Below are 17405 nucleotides of genomic sequence, written 5' to 3' on the forward strand. Positions count from 1 at the left end.
AACGCGCGAGTGATTAGATAACTATATCTTTTCTCCGAATACACAATAAATTTAAATAGTACTGCAGACCTATTCTCTCCACGCCTTTTAAAAGCTGGGCAGTACTGAAGCCGAACCGTGCGTGAGCAACTTGGCGACGATTGCGCGTCAGGTTCATTTGCTCACGAGGTGTTTGGGGATGCGCAAAGAGCGAGCGGCAGACGCAGGTCGGGACTTCGTTCTCTTCTGTCTTCTTAAGAAAATGAAGGTCTTTGACCGGTTTTCCGCCTGGAAAAAATGTCGGCGTTTTGCATGTTCCGTGCGGGTGTCTTTGACAGACGTCAAATTGCATGCATGCACAGGCGCTTTTTGAGCAGCTCGCTCGAAAAGCGCCTTAACAATCCAAGGAAAAAGGCATTTCAGCCAGCATAGAGTCACCTTTCTCTGCTTCTTCTGTTGGTGTTTTTCTGTCTGCTTCACCTTACTCCCCGCCAGAAGGCCTCCAGTTCGAGACCTCGCGCTCGGGCTCGCGGCAAGAGCTGCGTGTGCATGCCTGAAGCTGTCCGTTTCGCTGTTTCTCGGAGGAAAGCACCCCCCGGAAGACCGAAATGCCCCCTCGCTGGCGGCCTCTCAACGTGCGAGCTGCTGCAGACGTCACGGTGTCGCTTTGTTCTCGAGGTTTTTGTCCCTTCTTCCTGATTCATGCGTCGCTGCGATCCAGTGCCTGCGCCTTTTCGTAGATGTCCGGCGTGTCTCGCGCTTCGCTTGTGTCTGTGTCTGCTGCTCACGCGCGCCTCTTCTTTCCCTTAGCCGTCGCAACCAAGCGTTTTCTTCGCGCGACGATGCAGCGGCGCTTCCCGAGTGTCTCTTCGGTCGTTCGCGATGGAAGGGTTCAATCTTGAGGGGCTAGATTTCGAGGCTCTGGATGGCGCAGGCCAGGCAGCTGCTCCTGCAAGCGCTCCAGAGCGAGCCGCGTGGAGTTCAGCGAGGAGCGGGACGAGCCCCGACGCGGCCTCATTGGCTGAGTCCATCTTTTCCCCGGCGACGCTCACGGTGCGTAGCCCGGCAGCCCTGCCTGGCAACGAGACGGCGTTCGAGTCTCGCGCGCCAGCGGCGAACTCATGCCCGCTCGCCTCTTGCCAAAGGCGTGTCTTTGACGGCGCTGCGTCGTCCTCTCTGCAGACCGAGCGGCAGACGCACGCAGCTCTCTCCGTGTCTCAGGACGGCGCCAACGCAGCGGCCGCGCTTGCTGACGCTCACTCCGCGCACGCCGCCAGCGCCGCAGGGGGGAAGCCGCGGCGGCAGTGGTCCGCGTTCACGCGCGCCGCGAGCCACGCGCCCGCAGCGAGGAAGGACAGCGAAAGTGCAGGCGCCAGGGACGGCGCTCGAGGTGTACGTGCACTCGGCAGTGCCCCCCCCCCTGCGGGGAGGCAGTGGGCAGACGGGCGCGCGGGCGTGGCTCCACCGGCTCCACAGAGCCGGCTGGGCAGTTCGCCGGCGCAGTGTCATTCGAGTCAGGGAGTCCACGCGCGGGATGCGTCGGCTAGCTTCGCGGCGAGCCTAGCCACAAAAGTAGAAGAGAGCGGCGGAGTCGCTCGGCGTCTCGGTCCGCATGTCTCTGCTGCCGAGGCGCCATCATCTTCTCGGGTTCGCTCTTGGTGCAGCCTAGGAAGGGGCTCAACGTCGATGTTTTCGGCCGACACGCGCGCGGCTGGGCGCAACAGACAAAGTCAGCATTCGAGTCAAGCTCAGCAGCATGCAAGTTTTGTGAGTGCGCAGACAAATACAGAAAGTGGCCCTGGACGCGTCCCTGCCGTGGGCGCGATCTGCAAGGACGGTGACGACTTGGGGTGTCTAGACATCTCCCCCGAGGCGTCCGCGCGATCCTGGGGAAGTCCTTTCAGCGCCGTGTTGCGGAGTGAAACGAAGGCCCAGCTGAGCTTTTCTTCGCACCCAGATACTGCGCGTTTTTCAGTTGGTAGGAAGATATCCGGAGAGGAGAATTTTTTGGGTCTTGCAGCGCGTGACTCGCGACCCGCTCCCTGGGGTCCGTCTGGGTTGAGCGACCGGCGCGGCCGCGAGCCTCTGCTTCAGGATGCGCAGGCGTTTGGTCGCTCTCCAGTCCCCAGACTCTTCGCAGGTTCCTCCACTCCGCAGCGTGACGCGGCTGCGAGCCAGCCGGTGTTTGGCGCAGTTTCAGCTTCCCGCTCGCGAATCCGCGGCTGCGGCCTGCAGGTCAAGCCGGAGCGGCGAGGTGTATGTACGCCGCAGCACGGGGCCCAGACGGCGCGCTTCGATCGAAGTCAGGCGGCGGAACGAGGAGTGCGATTCGTGGGCGAAGGGCGAACCGAGGCCAACGACGCGGACGCAGACGACTTGCAGTGGGACCGCGCAGACGATGAAGTCCTCGAAAGCAAACCGAAACCTTCACCCAGACTCGCGGGCCCTGCGGGCCTTCTGCTCAGCCGCATGCAGCAGGCCGAGACTGCGAAGCGTTTGAAGACGTACGCGCGTCGTCTCTGCGTGTTTAAGCGACCCCGACAAAAACTCCGAGCAATGCTGCTAGTTAGGCGTCGAGATTATCAGAGGACAGGCTGAGCATTCTTAGCAAATGCGCAGATTTGTGCGGCTGGTGCAGCTCAATTGTATCTGCATCCGAACCATAGACCCACGTGCTAGTATACGCCGGTGCCCCTCTGTGTATTCGCTTGTCTCCGTTTCTGCGCCACGTGATTCGCCCCTTTCGGCGTGTATACCGGGCGAAGTTGGCCTTTCCAGATTCTGTTTTTTGCATGCTTGCCTGTGCGCAGAGCTCTCTGGTGCGCTTCCGCCGCCGCGGGGGTCGATGAGTGCTCCGAGAAGCCGTCTCCACTGTCGTCACCTTTTTTCCTAATTTTTGTCCTTTCTTCATCGTGGCCTGTCTCCGCACGCGGTGTTCGCCGCTTCGTGTCTGCAGAGAGGGCGCGGCTTCGCCGAACGGAGGCGTAAACTTCGGGAGTCTCACCGGGCCCAACGGGGCTGCGTCTCTCGCCAGAAGAGCGCTTTTCACTCCCACTTCAGAAGAGATCGAGTGCCTCGACAGCGACGAGGAGGACGCAGAGCTCGAGAGGGCGCCAGACCTGAGCCGGAGCGTCGCGTGGATAAAGGCCCTATTCTTCGCGGCGCTGCCGCTCGACGGTAAAGAGAGCGAACGTGTCAATGCTCTTCAAAAGTCTCCTGAAGGAACTTACACAGTCGCCGTCAGTGTCTTATGAAAGGCAGCCCGACGTGCGGATTGCGCGCTGCGCCGCATAGCAGCGACGCTGCGCTTCCTTTCGGCGAGCAGGGATTTGCGGAAGGAGGGGACGCAAAGGGCGGGATGGAGGCGGGGAGCACGCGCACTGCGCCGTAACCCCTAATCCCTCTCCGTCTAGTCGCGATGCAGCTCGGAGCTAGAAGCGTGCAGACGGAGAGACGGTAGCACAGTAAAGTGACTGAACGAGAGTTTTCTCTTGCTGACGCTGCGGAGGGCCGAAGCAGAGACAGGCGAAGGAGAGAGACGGCCGCCGCAGGCAGCTTCCACACATATGCATTCACCACCGGAATCCTTCCTCCCCTGTGCCGATATATTTGCACATATATATATGTATACATACGTATATATATTTTATACATTTGGAGGGTTATAGGCGCCTGGCGCAGGGAGGGTGGCGAGGACGGAGGCCACGAGAAGCTCTGGGGGGTACAGACGACTTTGAGTACGCGCGCGGGAGAAGCCGCTGGGTAGCTAGACCGGTCGTTAGATTAGGCAGCTGAGGCCCTGGAGGTTTCGTTTGTTTTTCATTGCTTCGCCCCGGGTGTGCGCTGTGCGTTGTTTTTCGCTTTCCACGTTGTCAGATTTTCATCTGGGTATAATCGCAACCGCCCCGGACTCCGCTGCGGTCAGGTATGAAACCCCACTGGACTGCTTAAGACAGCTAAAAGTGTTGAATTTCAATATCACGGTAATCATGTTTGCTTGGAAGCTGTAGTCATTATAACTATTGATTTAGTATAAGCATAGAACCAATCCGGTAGTAAGATATACGATAGTAGCTAATCTACCATATAAGATATAAGTCGCTTGTGGAATCGCTGCGCGCGTCTGTACACGTGGAATCCGGTATTTGCATTGAGCTTCAAAGATCAAATCTTGCGCAGGAAAGGCCCTCCACGTCCAGGTTTCCCTTCTCCGTCCGCCGCCGGTCTTCCTCTGTCTCTGAGCGCGCCGGTCTCGCTCTCTTCACGCCTGACTGCGGGATCGTGGCGCACGCGGCCTCACTTCTTTGAGAAGAGAGGGCAAACAGAAACTTCCTTGCAGGAAGGCTCTGTTTTTTCTTCTCCTCTCCCCTCCTGTCAGTCTGCGTCGTGGTCTCACTTCCTTGCGCGCCGTCGCGTGCGTTCGCTTATCGTGAGGCTTCAGACTTCTGCGTTTGTTTCATGAAAAAAAAATCTGGAAGACTCGGAGTCACGCCGCGATGCATGGGGAGCATGCGAGTCCATTTCCCTTGCTGGACTCCAGTTTGCGATGTCTTCTTTACGGCGTTCTGGGGTTGTTGCCGGCATCTCTGTGTCTGCGAGTCGTCGGTGAGTCGGCTGGGCCTGAGGCGTGCATCGAGTGCCTCTTGACCCTCTACGTTTCCTTGCGCCCTACGGATTCTTCTCAGCCGATCTTTTCTGTATCGAGACAACATCGCCTCCATCCTCAGCCGCGTCGCGCCGGCAGCCTACAAGGTACGGGTGAAGGGGAATTTAGGCGGGCAAGGTTCTGTGCGTCTGGCGCTACCCCGAAACGCCGCAGATGCCGTTTCGCATCCTCATGTGGGCGCGCTGAGGACTTTCATGCACCCGCCGCGCGCGCAAAGCCGCGTGTGCTGGCAGAAGGGATTGGCAGTGTGCGCGGCGTAAAAGAGTGCGATGTTGAAGTTACAAACTTGCGGTCTTACTCCTAGACCGGGAGCTGAGGACGCGCGGTGACTGGCGCATGAGGGCGCGTAGAAGTCTGCGGCCTTTTTGGTGTTTGGAGGCGCATCAGAAGCGCTGAGTCGCGCGGGGCGGGCGGCTCGCTGTGTGTGGGGTTTCACGCGAGGCGTTCAACGGCGCGCTCCAGAGGGGACTGCCGCGCACCAGAGGGCGCAGACGCGTTTGTTTGGCTAAGAGAACCCCTCGCTTATCGTGTAGTGCGCGCAGAGGAGGGGCCCTGTGAGACTCACTCGCAGGCGCGTGCAGGCACAGCTGTGCGGTGGCGGAGCGACAGGCTCAGGCGCTTTCTGCGAGAGTCTCTGGAATGTCTCTCCCTGCACAATTGGCGTGACGCGGGTCTCCTTCTCTGCAGGTCGCGCAGCTTCTCGCGGCCGTCAAGGTCTCGTTCGCCCGTCCGCGAAGCGGCGACGGCACCAAGAATGAGGAGGCTGAGGAAGCGCTGCTGCATCTCTTGGTGGGTGGTGCGTTCGGCGTTGACCAGCCGATTGAGTGCATTCAGACAGCCCCCCTCGGCCTGCGAGAGGGTCGAGGGACGCGATCTGCAGGGTCCGCAGCCACTGGACTCGCTGCTGTCTGCGAAAGCTGCCGGCGAGAAGGCCTTCCAGGGTGCTGCACAGGCGCCGACCCACGTGCAGTATTCTGGGATTCACGCATATGTTTAGGTTGCTTGTCGGCGCGAGACTGGTGTGCGTTGTGGATTTCCGTGATTCTCCTCAGGACCCCACCGGCGTGATGCCCGCCGTCGTCCACAGTCGGGCGATGGCCTCCCAGCCGAACCTTGCCGCAGGCTCCGCAATGCTTCTGCGCGACGTGAGACATCAAAAAAAACTCCGTGCCTTCTGTGGTGGGGGCAGGGGGCGGACACATGGCGGCACCGGAGAAGGCGATGGTCGCGGGAGAGAGAGAGACGCCGATTATGTCTAAGGTTTGCTCTCAAGGGAGGGCGGTCGCGAGCTGGGAGGAAGCCGCACCCAAGCTTCCTGCTTCTCGACAAGCTCGAAAGTGTGTTTGCGGGTGTTTTGGCGGTTGTTGACAAATGGCGTTAATCAGGCAGAGGTGTCTCGCCAAGCCTACGGCGGCGCCTGGGGGGCGGTGCAAATATAAGGAGGCTCGCGGCCGCCGGCGGGCGCGGCGCACGAAACGGGCCCCGGCTTTCTTTTTCCTTTACATTGCTTCAGGTACCTATGGAAGGGGACCGCACGACGTGACTTGGATTTCGAGTCTGTTTTTCCGTGCGTGTGCGTCTCTCTGCTGCAGGTCACGGTCTTTCTTTCGGACTGCCGTTTGCCTTGCCTCGCGATCACGCAGGCGAGCATCGTGCGCGTAAGTGAGATGCAAAGCGGAGCCAAGAAGGTCGCGCCTGACGGCTTGACGTCAAAAGGAAAGTGAGGGCGCAGAGCGAGAAATCTGATGGAGGGCAGTTCGCCTCACCGCCCCCAGGCGTGTGCACGAGGACGTTTCGTCGTGCGCGTCAGCTCAAATCGAAAAAAACGAGGCAGTATAATCCCTGCTCTACTGAAGATGACTCCGCTTGGGAGATACAGACTGCGCAGGCTGCAGGGGTTCAGGGGCTGCGGAGCCCGAAGAGAGAGAGAGAGAGACAGCGCGCAGATGCCTTTCTTCTCTGGCGAGCGAAGGCCCGCATAGAGAGGGGGCTTGTGTGCCGTAGGTTTCGGGAGTGCGCGTCACCGCCATCGCTTGCGGTTCCATGTGTGTGCGCGTGCGGCAGATCTTCCCGCCGGAAGACTGGACTCCTGCGCTGCAGGCGGCCTTCGTCACCGAGCGAGACAAAGAGCTGGTGAGGCGAACTTGAGACAGGCACGAGAGACCTCCAGAGCTCAGCTCATCGACGAACCCCGGCGCTTCTCCCTCGCTTGAGACAGCTAAAAGTGTTGGATTTCAGTCTCCTACTACAATAAGATTATTTCACACCAGTTATGATCTAGGTGTAGGATATGGATTCCTGTTTTCACTCATCTTAACAGCGAGAAAAAACTGCTGGCCCCGTGCGTCTCTGTGCGCCCTGTGGTGTGTGTCGTTGCGCAGAGCGAGTCATCGACATCGGAGGGGTCGCTCAGGTGAGTCTGGCGGGCTGCGTATGCCAGGGCAGTTTAGAGATTCGAGCGAGCAGGGAGGAGACGCAGGGGGTCTGCGAGTCAATGGCAGCTCAGGCAGACCTCGTTCCAGATCTCTGGATGCCGAGCCCCGGCGAGCTCCGCGGCTGAGACGCGAGAGGCTTGCGGGGGCCCTCCTGCGCACGTCCACTGTCTGCGCATCTGCAGTTTTGGACAAAAAGGCGAGGGAAAAAAACAGAGAATCGATGCCACAGTCGGTCGCCAGCGCCCAACTGTAGCGGAGAGAGTCTCTATGGGGCTCGGTCGCCACGTCGCGGGTGTCCGCGAAGGAGGAGGAGGGTGAGGGAGGGAGGGCGAAGTGCCCATATAGTTCTTCCGCTTTCTGGAGTCGGCATATGCCGCGGCGTGTGTTGTTCTCTCGGTTCGTTTTCAGCGTTTCGATGGGGGGGGGGGCGCCCTCTGTTGGCGCACAAACTCAGGGGCGAGCGCGTGGAGGATCTCGAGAGCGACCGCAGAGCGACAGTTTTGCGGACGCGCAGAAGACAAGTCAGGGGTCAGTGCCCAGCAGCGCCTCTCGCTGCGATGTGAAACATGAAGCGGAGCTCCACGCTTGCTCCAAGCCAGCACACGGGGCGACATCACGCGAGGCAGCTACGCAGCACGTCCACATGAGTCCAGTGGAAGTTGACGACGTGTCGTCGCTGATTGACGACTTGGAAACGCTGGAGGACCCCGACGCTGCGGCGGCGCCCAGCGTCCATGCTTCGCAAGGCTCACCGTGCGCAGAAAGCGCAAACACTTCGCATGCGCAGTCCGGGGCTTCGGGGCTCCCGACATTCGCGCTCAGTCCGAGCAACGGAGGAGGAGGCTGTTCAGAGTCCGCAGACATGAACGGGCGGTCGATCGTTTTTAGAGAGGGGTCAGCTCCCCGCGTAGAGAGAGCCGCGGGGGACGGCGGCTTGCCCGTCTCTAGCGTGGGCATGCGTACCGATGGCAACGAACTTGAGGCAGCGCTTCAACAAGCGGCGATGCAGTCGCCTACGCGCCGGCGCAACGGCGAGTGTGAAGCAGCACGCCGTCAGCTGGGTGCTGTTGAGGCGTCTCCTGGCTTTCTAGGAAGCCAGGAGACGCACGCGGCTGGCGCGGTAGCTGCAGGGAGGGGGCAAGCGGCGAGTTGCAGCGAAAGTGGTGCCGCTATCGAGGCCGCCGCAAATGACCCTCTCGTCGAGTTGCTGGATATTCTTCTGGACGATCCCGAGACAGGGTCGCTGTAAAAAGGACCTGTCTCCATGAGGGAATGGAGCTGGCGGGCACATGTGAACGCAGGGGACGAACCGCGCCCTGACAGTGACGAAAAACTCTTGCCAATCATTTGCTGTGGCGTGTATGAAACTACTCGCCGAACTACGTTCCTTTAAGAGTGCACTCTTTTGTAAAACTTACCCAGAAGAGAAATCGAGAGTCAACGGCTCGATAAGAACCCGATTCTTCCCTCTATCGCCAGCAGAGGAGGAGGAGGAGGCGGGCTGTCGCGTGAAGAGTTTCCTCGCTCGTTACGCGGCTCCAGAGTAGCCGCGCACTCGCCTACTTCTGCGGCGCGGTCCGCGCGTGGAGCCTGTCACAGAAACGGGGTTGCCGTTGTCTTCAGCACCTCCAGCCCGTGTATTCTGCGGAATCCTACGTTGAGTGAAGTGTGGAACTGTGCGCACAGGTCGCAGAACTGCGCCCGACAGGCCTTCGCCGTAAATCTCAGCGCAGCGGAGTCTATCTTCTGGAGCTAGTAGGCCAGGTGCCGCAGCTCTGCGTCCACTGCCGTGTTTGAAGTGGAATGGGCTATCTGGTTTGAGCGGTGCCCGGTTGCGAGAGTTGTTTTCCGGAAGAAAGGGAGAGCAGCTTCCTGTCCCCTGCACTCTGAAGCAAAAGGGCAAATTGGCGGTCGCTCCGCCGCTATTTGCTGGCAGACCGTGAAGCGAGCTTATGAGGAAGTGCCTCCGACGTGTAGGATGTAGCTACCGAGTCCACTCTGCGAACTGCCGCACTCTCATTCCATGACAAGGAACCAACGCAGCTCATATGTAGCCACCAACTCTCTCCCCCTGCGTGTCTGAGGCCCCTGCCAGGTCACTCTCTTGGCTCACTGGTCGCTCACGACAGAAAGATGCTTCTTCTTTCCTTCGTACGCCCTGCAAACTGGGGGGGGGGGGGGAATAGGCGCTCAGATTAGGCTGAACTGCACACGCTTCGTCTTCTTGCAGCTTGAAGTGAAAGGCCCGCGGCCGCTTCGCCAGGAGGCGATCGGCGGACTCGCAGGTTTTTTGGAGAGCCGTTGTCCCCAGATCGCTGCATTTTCGTGCCTTCTGACGCTTCAGGCTCGGGTGTCGAATACCTCCCCTAGTACAGAAAAATGAACTTCCTCTCCAGCAGGGGGTGATCCTCACGGGCGCGACGCGAGGGCGAGAAATCAGAGGGCATCACCCCTTTTCGGTTTTTGTGTCTGTTATCTGCCCCCGCCTTGAGGGGGGCCGCGGTGCGTGGGAGGCCCTCAAACAGGCCTTCGACGTTTGTGGCGCTTCTCAGGCTTTCGAAGTTTTGTCTAGTCTCTCCGCTGCGCGGCGGCGAGTCGTCAGGCGCTGGTTGACGTTAAACACGTTTGCAAATCGTTTCGGCTCAAAATCAAAGGCGGGCCGCGGTGCCTGTCCACAAGCGCTGGATTCCGCCGGCGGCGTCGCTTCTCTGCGTTTCCTGCTGGTTTTCAAACAAGTACAGCAACACGCGGCGTCAAGGCTGAAGGGAGCGCGCACGCTCACTAGCTCTCGCGCGCTTGTCCTGTCGCAGTCCGTTTGCTCACGTCCTTCGCCTGAAAAGCTGCTTGCCGGCGGTTTCCGACAGCAGCTGACAAAGGGCTTTGAAAACGAACCGAACTTCCCGCTCTCCAGGCCCGGAAGTTTTTTTTCCTAGCGTGAAACACCTTTCATTTTGCAGCGATGCAGCTTGGTGGACTCAGGTGCATCTGAATTCGCAGACCCCCTAGGTTCCACTCGCATATGCGAGTTTGCTGCGGCGTGTCTTGTAACTGTAGCCGCGCCAGCAGGACCCTTCTGTCAACGTTTTTCTGGTGGAGAGAAGGAACGAATTAGGTTCGCAAGCGCCATTTTCTCTCGTCCTGTGTCTGTCTTTCACGAACGTAGAAGCGCTTTTTGGCGAGAAAATGGCGGAATCAGCTGCCGAGACTCTAGAGTCTTCAACTGCGGAACTCCTCCTCAGCGGACGCAAAAACCTCCTCGCCGCTCAGTCGGAAGGCGCGTGCTCCGAGAGGGGCTCTTCACAAACCACAGAGGCGAGCAGCGTAGAAACAAGTAACCATGAAGAGCTCCTTAGCGTCCACGACGCTACCTGCCCGATGGAGGCCGCGCGGATATCGGCATTTTCTCACGAGGAGCAGCTCGACAGCCGCAGCGGCAGAGCCGCGTCTGGCGAATCCCAACTTCAGGGCGGCCTACCTCTGGATCGTCTTGTGGCGCTCTCATCTTCCGTCTGCGATTTCCGAGAAAATAGCTCAAACCAGACATTTGTCGCCCCCGAGTGTGGATCCTCCGCGCCTTGTGAACCAGCTCCCCGGGGGCCTGCGGCCGGCTCCAGTTCATCGTCAACCGCGACTCAAGGGCGGGCACGCAGAGACAGCGATCCTGCAGTCTCCGTGGAGGGTTCCGCCGAGCCCGCTAGAGCCAAAGAATGTGGTACGTCGGTCTCGGGTGCGGAAGAGCCGCACATGCCTGACTATACGCTCAGTGGAGAGCCGATCGCCCTTCGCAAGACGCTCCACAGACCGCGAGACAACTGGCTAAAAGGGGAAACTCTCGGCCTCTACATGCCCGCCACAGGCGCCTCCTCACCGACTCCGAGCGTCGAGGCCAAACCGTCACCACGAGCCTCGGGAGAGGCCTGGAACGGCCATGCATGTGCGACCCGCGAGGTCCCCGACGGCGAGATTCACAGTTCTCACGAATTCCAGGAGGGTGAACTCCTCGCTCTATCGCCTGAGGTCCTCGCAAAGCACATCCTATCCCTCCGCGCGCATCTAACAGACTGCCAGAAGCAAGTAGGCTCCATACGCACGCAGCCGCACACACGCCCTCTCCTTCGCAGGGGGTAGCCGCTCTGTGAGAGGGCTTGCTGCTTCGTATCGGAGCCAGAGCGCTTACCTTGGGGACCCGAATTTTCACTCCCGTCTCCTGAGCGTTCGCTGAACTGCATCTGCGGCTGTGGCCCTGTCACCCTGCGCCAACTCTCTGTTATAACTCACCCCTCTCTCTGCGGTCGACGGGGAACTGTGAGTCTGGTAGCTCGAGTATGTCTGCAACTTTGTCTTGACTGAAAAAACAGCTGAAAAAGCAGCGAAGTGCCTGCTGTGTGTGCGCAGCTTGTTGAGGCGAATGTGAAGCTCGTGAAGTCCGAGCTGAATGTGAAGGAGCTCGAGCAGCGCGTTCAAAAGAAGCTCCATCCAGAGGAAACTGACGCGTCTCCAGCGAAGGCGGCCGACGCTGCCACAGAGGAAGACGAATTGGCGGCGATGCAGGAGGAGGTCGATCAGCTGAAGGCCCAGCTACGCATTGCCAACAGCACCGCTGATGTAAGGCCAAACCAGGGGAATCGCTCTCTCATTCGTTGCACACGAGCCCAGACTATAGAAAAGAAGTCTGTTTTTATCTGGGCGGGTGGGGGGGAAGGTCATGCGTGAATCAGGCTAAGTCGCTGTGCGTCGACTGCGCTGCGGGGATGGAGGCCGGCTAGGCAGCGCTTGCCTCAACGGACATCGCGTGGCTGTCGCGTGACTGACATCGTCCGGCGAGCAGGTAAGGCGCTGATGTGCTTGAAGCAAGCAAACGCAGGGAGGAACTCTGGAGTATGCGGTGAGGGTGGCTGCTGTAACTCTTTGCGAAGGTCCGTGCGAGATCGGCTTTTCCATATCGCCTATCGAGGCTTTCCTGTGGGGTCGGGGATTTCTAGTATCTTCAGAAGGCTCTACGGGACCGCAGCAACCGCGAGATGGAGCTGAAGAATCATATTGCTGCTCTGACGGCAGTGAACAAAGATATGCAGCAGCAGGTGAGCCGCGTCTTCTCTAGCCCCTCTTCTTTAGGCTGGAGCAGGCCCACAGTTCGCGCCGCCCCAGGCTCTGTTCGTTGCCTGTCTCGCCTGCGGACCCTTTCTCGCACGCGCAATGCGTCGTTTCCCTAGCCCACCCCTGGGCGGCTCCGTATGTCGCCAGCCAGTCTCTGTGTCTCCTCGTGGTGCGAGTCCACTGTTGGCTGTGTGGCGCGCGCCGTCTGCTCCAGGCATGCGCGCTGACACGGATGCAGGCCTCGCTGACCAAAGACAAGCAGCGCGCTCCACAGGACGAGGCCCGGTCGCGACGCTCGAGCCTTGCCACCACGCGGCTCTCCCGGCTGCCAGAGGATGACAGTCTCTGTGCCCTGCCGCTCCGCAGGCAGAGTTGGGGTAGCTCTGCAGGCGCGTCGGCGCCTGACAGAAAAGTTCAGTTCGACGTCTGCCCGGTTCTCGGCGCGGTTCACTACGTCCCCGTGCGAACGTGCCCCGTGGACGTCGCGCTGGCTGCGTTCGTGAACCAAAGGTGAGCGGACGAGGTTTGGGAGCTGAATGCGCAGAGCACAACCAGCACCGCGTGAGCCGGGGCGCCCTGGGGCACACGCCGCCGCGGCTTCTGGGCCGGTCGCCTTATAGAAGGGCAGAGCCGCGTAGAGGGGCGGGAGGGGATGCATGAACGAAAGCCGCGTCGGGAAGGCCCAGGCATGCGGCGCTGTGCGCGTAGAGTAGAGATGGCCGCCTCAGGCAGGCGTCGCGCTCGCCGTCCTCCGTCGGCTGACCATCAGGGGAGCGGAATGACGAACCTTAGGAGATGAGACGTCACGAGACAGAGAATCGTGGCTGTATATGTGGCGTGTTGACTCAGGATCAACAAGATTCTCTTCACCCGTGTCAGGCCTGGCCTCTACCTCTACGGGCGCATGCCAGTGCGCGTTCAGCTCGGCACCGATCCTGATACGCATACGAAGCGCCTGGAGATCGTGGCTCGCGGCCGACGATACAGCATTTCAAACTTTATCAACATGTTCGAGGCAAGTCGCGCAGAGTGGCGGGAGTCGCCAGCTCGTAACATACTCTCCTTTCTCCTTACCAAGAGTCATGGTAGAGCTCCGTTGACTTTTCTGAAAGCGCCTAAGTCTAACGCGTCTACTGTTTCCGCCAAATTTGCATGCATTTCAAACTACGCCTGGCAAATGTCGAACCCACATTGAGACAGAGTAGTGTTTCTGTCGCCGCTGTCCTCCGCCACCACCTGGCATAAACACCTCTAGAGCGCGCAAGTCTACCTGGAGTCACAGTTCGTCTTCGTTTCACTCCCACGCGCCGTGCCTTCTAGGTGTCTCACCTGAGCCGCTGGATCTGCGCAGGTGTGCTTTCCCTCGTAGTGCTTTCCGCCATCTCGCGCAGCTGTTTAGAAGCGCAGCGCCGCGCGAGGCTTTTTCTTCTAGGGTTTGGTGTCCAAACTGGGTGTCTCGCAGGACGCAGAGTTCGCGATTCTGGATCTGGCGCATAAGAAAGCTGGAGGCTTGCTGCCGCTGGAGCTGTCCAGTTTGCCCGGGTCGCTGGAGTCCCAACCGCGCGCCTACACTTCAGCAGGCCCCGGCGGCTCCGCCACGGCGCGTTTCGGGTCGAGTCTGCCGCTCGCAGCGTCTTCACACACCGAGCAGCAGGGGCGTCGCTGGCTTGGAGCTACTTCCGACGTGTCGGGAGATACCAGCTACCGTGCCCTAAGCCGGCAGTCCCCAGGGCCTCGCCCGGAAGAGGCGCACGAGCCGCTGCCCGGGCCCCAGCGGCCCTTGAGTCGGTCGCGCCCCGGCGTGGCGGTTCCGCGGCTGCGCCTCCAGGCTGTCGCCATGACTGCGGGGGAGGTAGGGCGCGCCTCTGGAGGGGCCTTTGGCCTAGACGCGAAAGGCCTCCAGCGGCAGGTGTCGCGGTATCCCCTGTCGCCCATGCGAGACGGTTCAGGGTCGTCGCGCAGGAGACTCAGTGTGAACGCCCAAGTGGGCTGCGGTGAAGAGACCGCAGTTCCGGCGCCACGGCGAATCGCTTCTCGGAAACCGCGGGCAGCGGCGAGCCTCAGCGAGGACGCGGCGGGAGGGGGCGGCTGCCCGCCGGGCGAGGGCCGAGGCGCATCTCGGCGGCTAAAGAGTGCATCGACCTCAGTCGGGCAGCACGGAGGGCGAGCAATGCGAGAGGCCGACGCAGGGCTGAAGCGCAGTTCGCTTTCTGTCTTGGAAGGAACCGGTCACCAAGGCAAAAAGACCCTGACTGCCGGTGCAGCGGCGAAGAAGGGCGGGGCGAGCCAAGCGTCGATGAGCGCGGTGCACGGGGACCGAGGTGCGGAAGCCACGGAGACTCGGGGCAAGTCCAAGTCACGACGGCTGGCAGGTGGAGCCAAACTGACTGCCACTTCGAGCCTGAAAGGCGCCAGTGCAGACCAGGAGCGCGCTTTACTAGGTTCAGCTGTCACGAGGACGGGCCCTGGAGGCGGCCACCAGCGGATGCCAGGCGAGCTCGCGCGGTGTGCTAAGAGTAACTCCCGTAAGGCTCCGTCCGCGACGAAAGCGGGGGTCAACGCTGCGCGGAAAACGGCTACTACGCAGTTGAAGACCTTTGTGCCGTCTCCACAGGGTTGTAGAGTTGCTGGGAGCCCTGTAGGAGCGAGTGTGAAGAGCTGCGCTGTCCAGGCCACACTTGCCACCGGGCCGTCGATGCAGAGATCACCTATTCCGCCGACGCCGTCTAGAAGCCTGGTGAGTTCGCAGCCTGACAGCGAGCTCGCAAGCCCCTCATCCTCGCTACCTGCCGACTCCTCCCAACTGAACGTGAAGAGCGCGGTGAGCAGCGCTTCGTGGCAGGAGGACGCTGTGTGCCCTCAGACGTCTCTGTTGTATGCCTCCCCTGCTAGCCATTCGGACGCGGCTGCTGTCCGACGCTCCTCCTCGCTGTCCCGTGGGGGCGTGCCCGTTGTGGGACTGCCTGCATCGCCGACGATTCCAGCGGCGTCCGTGACGAGGGCCGCGTACTCGAAGTTCCCGCCGTCGTCCCCAGTTCGCGAGAAGCTCGCACATGCGGAGAAAAGCAGCAAACTGGGCTCGCTGGTTGTCTCGAGGTGTTCGCCGCATCTCGCCGCTAGAGCTTTCCAGGACTCGGTAGATGCGCCCTCACACACGCACGTCGGGCACGATCCCACGCAGCAGACTGTCAGATTGATGCAACGGGGGCTGTGGCCTATCCCCGTAAGCGCGACTATGTCTTCCTCCTCGCTTTCGCCGCAATAAGGAACGTAAAACATACATCGCCGCCGACCGGGTTGGCGCTTCTCCCACGCATGTGACGTCTTGGCGTGGTCGATGGGAGACACACGAAGGCGCGCTCAGCCACGCAGAAGGTTTTTCTCCGTAGTCGTGCAAGCGAAGTGTCGTGTGTCTGCCACAGCGCCGTGTGAATGCGCTGTAGCCACACCAGAGAAAAAGGAACTGCCGGGCGAGACAAAGAGCTACACACAGGCAGATCCTGCGTGGCTCACCTCAAGGAAAGGGACTTGCAGAAAGTAGGGAGTACCAGCTTGTGTTGCGTGGCGCTGGTGGCGCCGTCTCCAGGAGTGAATGTACTAGGCAACCAAGGTGGAGGAACTGGAAACGTAGATTTCTGAAGGGGAACGACAGTTCTGTGCGTTTGATGTCTCTCGAGCTACATGACAGGGAGCAGTGAGTCCTGCGTCTTTCCATCTGAAGGCACGAGGCCGTGCAGAGCGGCGGACTGCTGGGATTAACAAAAATGATCGCACAGAAGCCTAGGCTGGATAGGGTGTCTGCTCGCACGGACTACGGCGTAGGATCGTGGCTAGAGGGGTGAACTGCATGACTTTTTCAGTTGCACGCAACACGTCCTCCACATGGCAGTTGCTGACTGCACCGAAAAAGCCACCGTGGATGGTGTGACCCGCAGTTCCAAATTCATTTTGCATGTCAACCCAAGAGCACATGGTTCCGTATGGCTTCCTGTCGATAAGCGATTGAAGCATCCTCCATCCCCTGCCTTCCCCCCTGCGGTGGAACTTCATGTGCTGACATCTCATCGGTAGTTGAGGCCTGTTAAGAGGTGAAGTAACGGCAATGCATCATCCAAGCCCGCACGTCCCAACAGATAATCAAAGTCTCCGCAGTCCTCTGCCGGTGCGGCGACGAGCTGCGGTTGTTCCGTAGGGCACGGTTAGTAAATCAACGAAGTACCCGCGCAGGACCGAGGACGCTACTTCATAGACCTAATGCAGATGCAGGTGAAACCGTCCTACCGTGCTCAGTGCTGCCGGCTAACGCGTTCAGCAAGCAGCCACCTGTTTTCGAGAAATATGCCAGCCTCACACTACACTGGAGACCAAAAAGGAGTCGGTGCGGTTAGGGCGTGATGAATGCTGTCAGCTCTTTACCACGTCAAGAGGTCTAGTTCAAAAGGGGAGAGACAATTCGGTACCGAGGAGAACTCTGTCCGGTAAGGTTCCGCGGAAACTTGTCGAATCTAGAAGCGTATCTGACCGGCTAAACGTGCACACAGTTCCCGAGGAGAGTCAGAGGTAAAAAAAGGCGCATACGCTGTTGCGATGTCCGGTCGCTGAGCCCTGAGGATGGGCACACGCGGCCATCATCGCGGTTTTTACTCATAAAAAAAGCGTCGGTTCTCCACGCATTTACGCGGTGAAGAGTTCATGAGGCGAGAGCCCTCCAATGCCCTCCCGTCGCTCAAGTTCCTATACGGTACTATTTCAGTCGAGACAACGCCCAACGCATTGCACGGGACGCAGTTGACCGGAGAGCAAAGAACGGTCTTTCGCCCTGTCGTGGACGAAGAGACCAGAACAAGTTTCACCGTCAACAAGTGCGAAAGCATCGAGTACGACGATATGTCATTCGCCAGCCGACGATGGGGAGACGGCCCAAGCGTGCAGCTGCAGCCTCTCCACATTGAAGAACGGCATCACAGTCGCGACATCCGTCCCCAATCATCCTCTTCATCCGTGGCACGTACTATCCTCACCTTTTCTGTGCTACTCCGAATCTAGACAGAGTGTAAGGGCCCGGTCGCGCAAGCAATCGCGAGCCCTAGCGTCACGGAAAAAGTCGCAGCGCCCCCGGGCTATTGGATGCGTGCTTTCGTGGTGTGCATGTCTCCTACGGGTAACGTTGGCAACTGCTGTGGTCCCAGTGTAGTTTCAGAGATATGAAGAGACACATCTGGAAGTCA

General features: G+C 59.9%; 3 protein-coding genes across 3 annotated transcripts; all 3 read left to right on the top strand.

Annotated features, from left to right (window-relative positions):
- Positions 1-861: 861 nt before the first annotated feature.
- Positions 862-8329, top strand: BESB_024250 (uncharacterized protein; the record flags this gene model as incomplete). The annotated part of the gene is made up of 10 exons (XM_029361127.1): positions 862-2483; positions 2936-3156; positions 3856-3904; positions 4665-4731; positions 5333-5434; positions 5698-5790; positions 6238-6303; positions 6710-6778; positions 7027-7058; positions 7489-8329. The coding sequence occupies 10 exons, from the start codon at positions 862-864 to the stop codon at positions 8327-8329; spliced, it is 3162 nt and encodes a 1053-aa protein (XP_029215942.1).
- Positions 8330-10263: 1934 nt separating this feature from the next.
- On the top strand, positions 10264-15442 carry BESB_024260 (uncharacterized protein; the record flags this gene model as incomplete). The annotated part of the gene is made up of 6 exons (XM_029361128.1): positions 10264-11154; positions 11476-11685; positions 12063-12161; positions 12392-12687; positions 13027-13192; positions 13640-15442. The coding sequence occupies 6 exons, from the start codon at positions 10264-10266 to the stop codon at positions 15440-15442; spliced, it is 3465 nt and encodes a 1154-aa protein (XP_029215943.1).
- Positions 15443-16869: 1427 nt separating this feature from the next.
- BESB_024270 (uncharacterized protein) lies at positions 16870-17223 on the top strand (the record flags this gene model as incomplete). Its single annotated transcript, XM_029361129.1, has 1 exon — positions 16870-17223. One exon carries the CDS (start codon positions 16870-16872, stop codon positions 17221-17223), a length of 354 nt encoding a protein of 117 aa, XP_029215944.1.
- Between the last annotated feature and the right edge of the window lie 182 nt (positions 17224-17405).

The sequence above is a fragment of the Besnoitia besnoiti genome, chromosome XII (genome assembly GCF_002563875.1).
Source record: "Besnoitia besnoiti strain Bb-Ger1 chromosome XII, whole genome shotgun sequence".
In the NCBI taxonomy this organism is placed as follows: domain Eukaryota; phylum Apicomplexa; class Conoidasida; order Eucoccidiorida; family Sarcocystidae; genus Besnoitia; species Besnoitia besnoiti.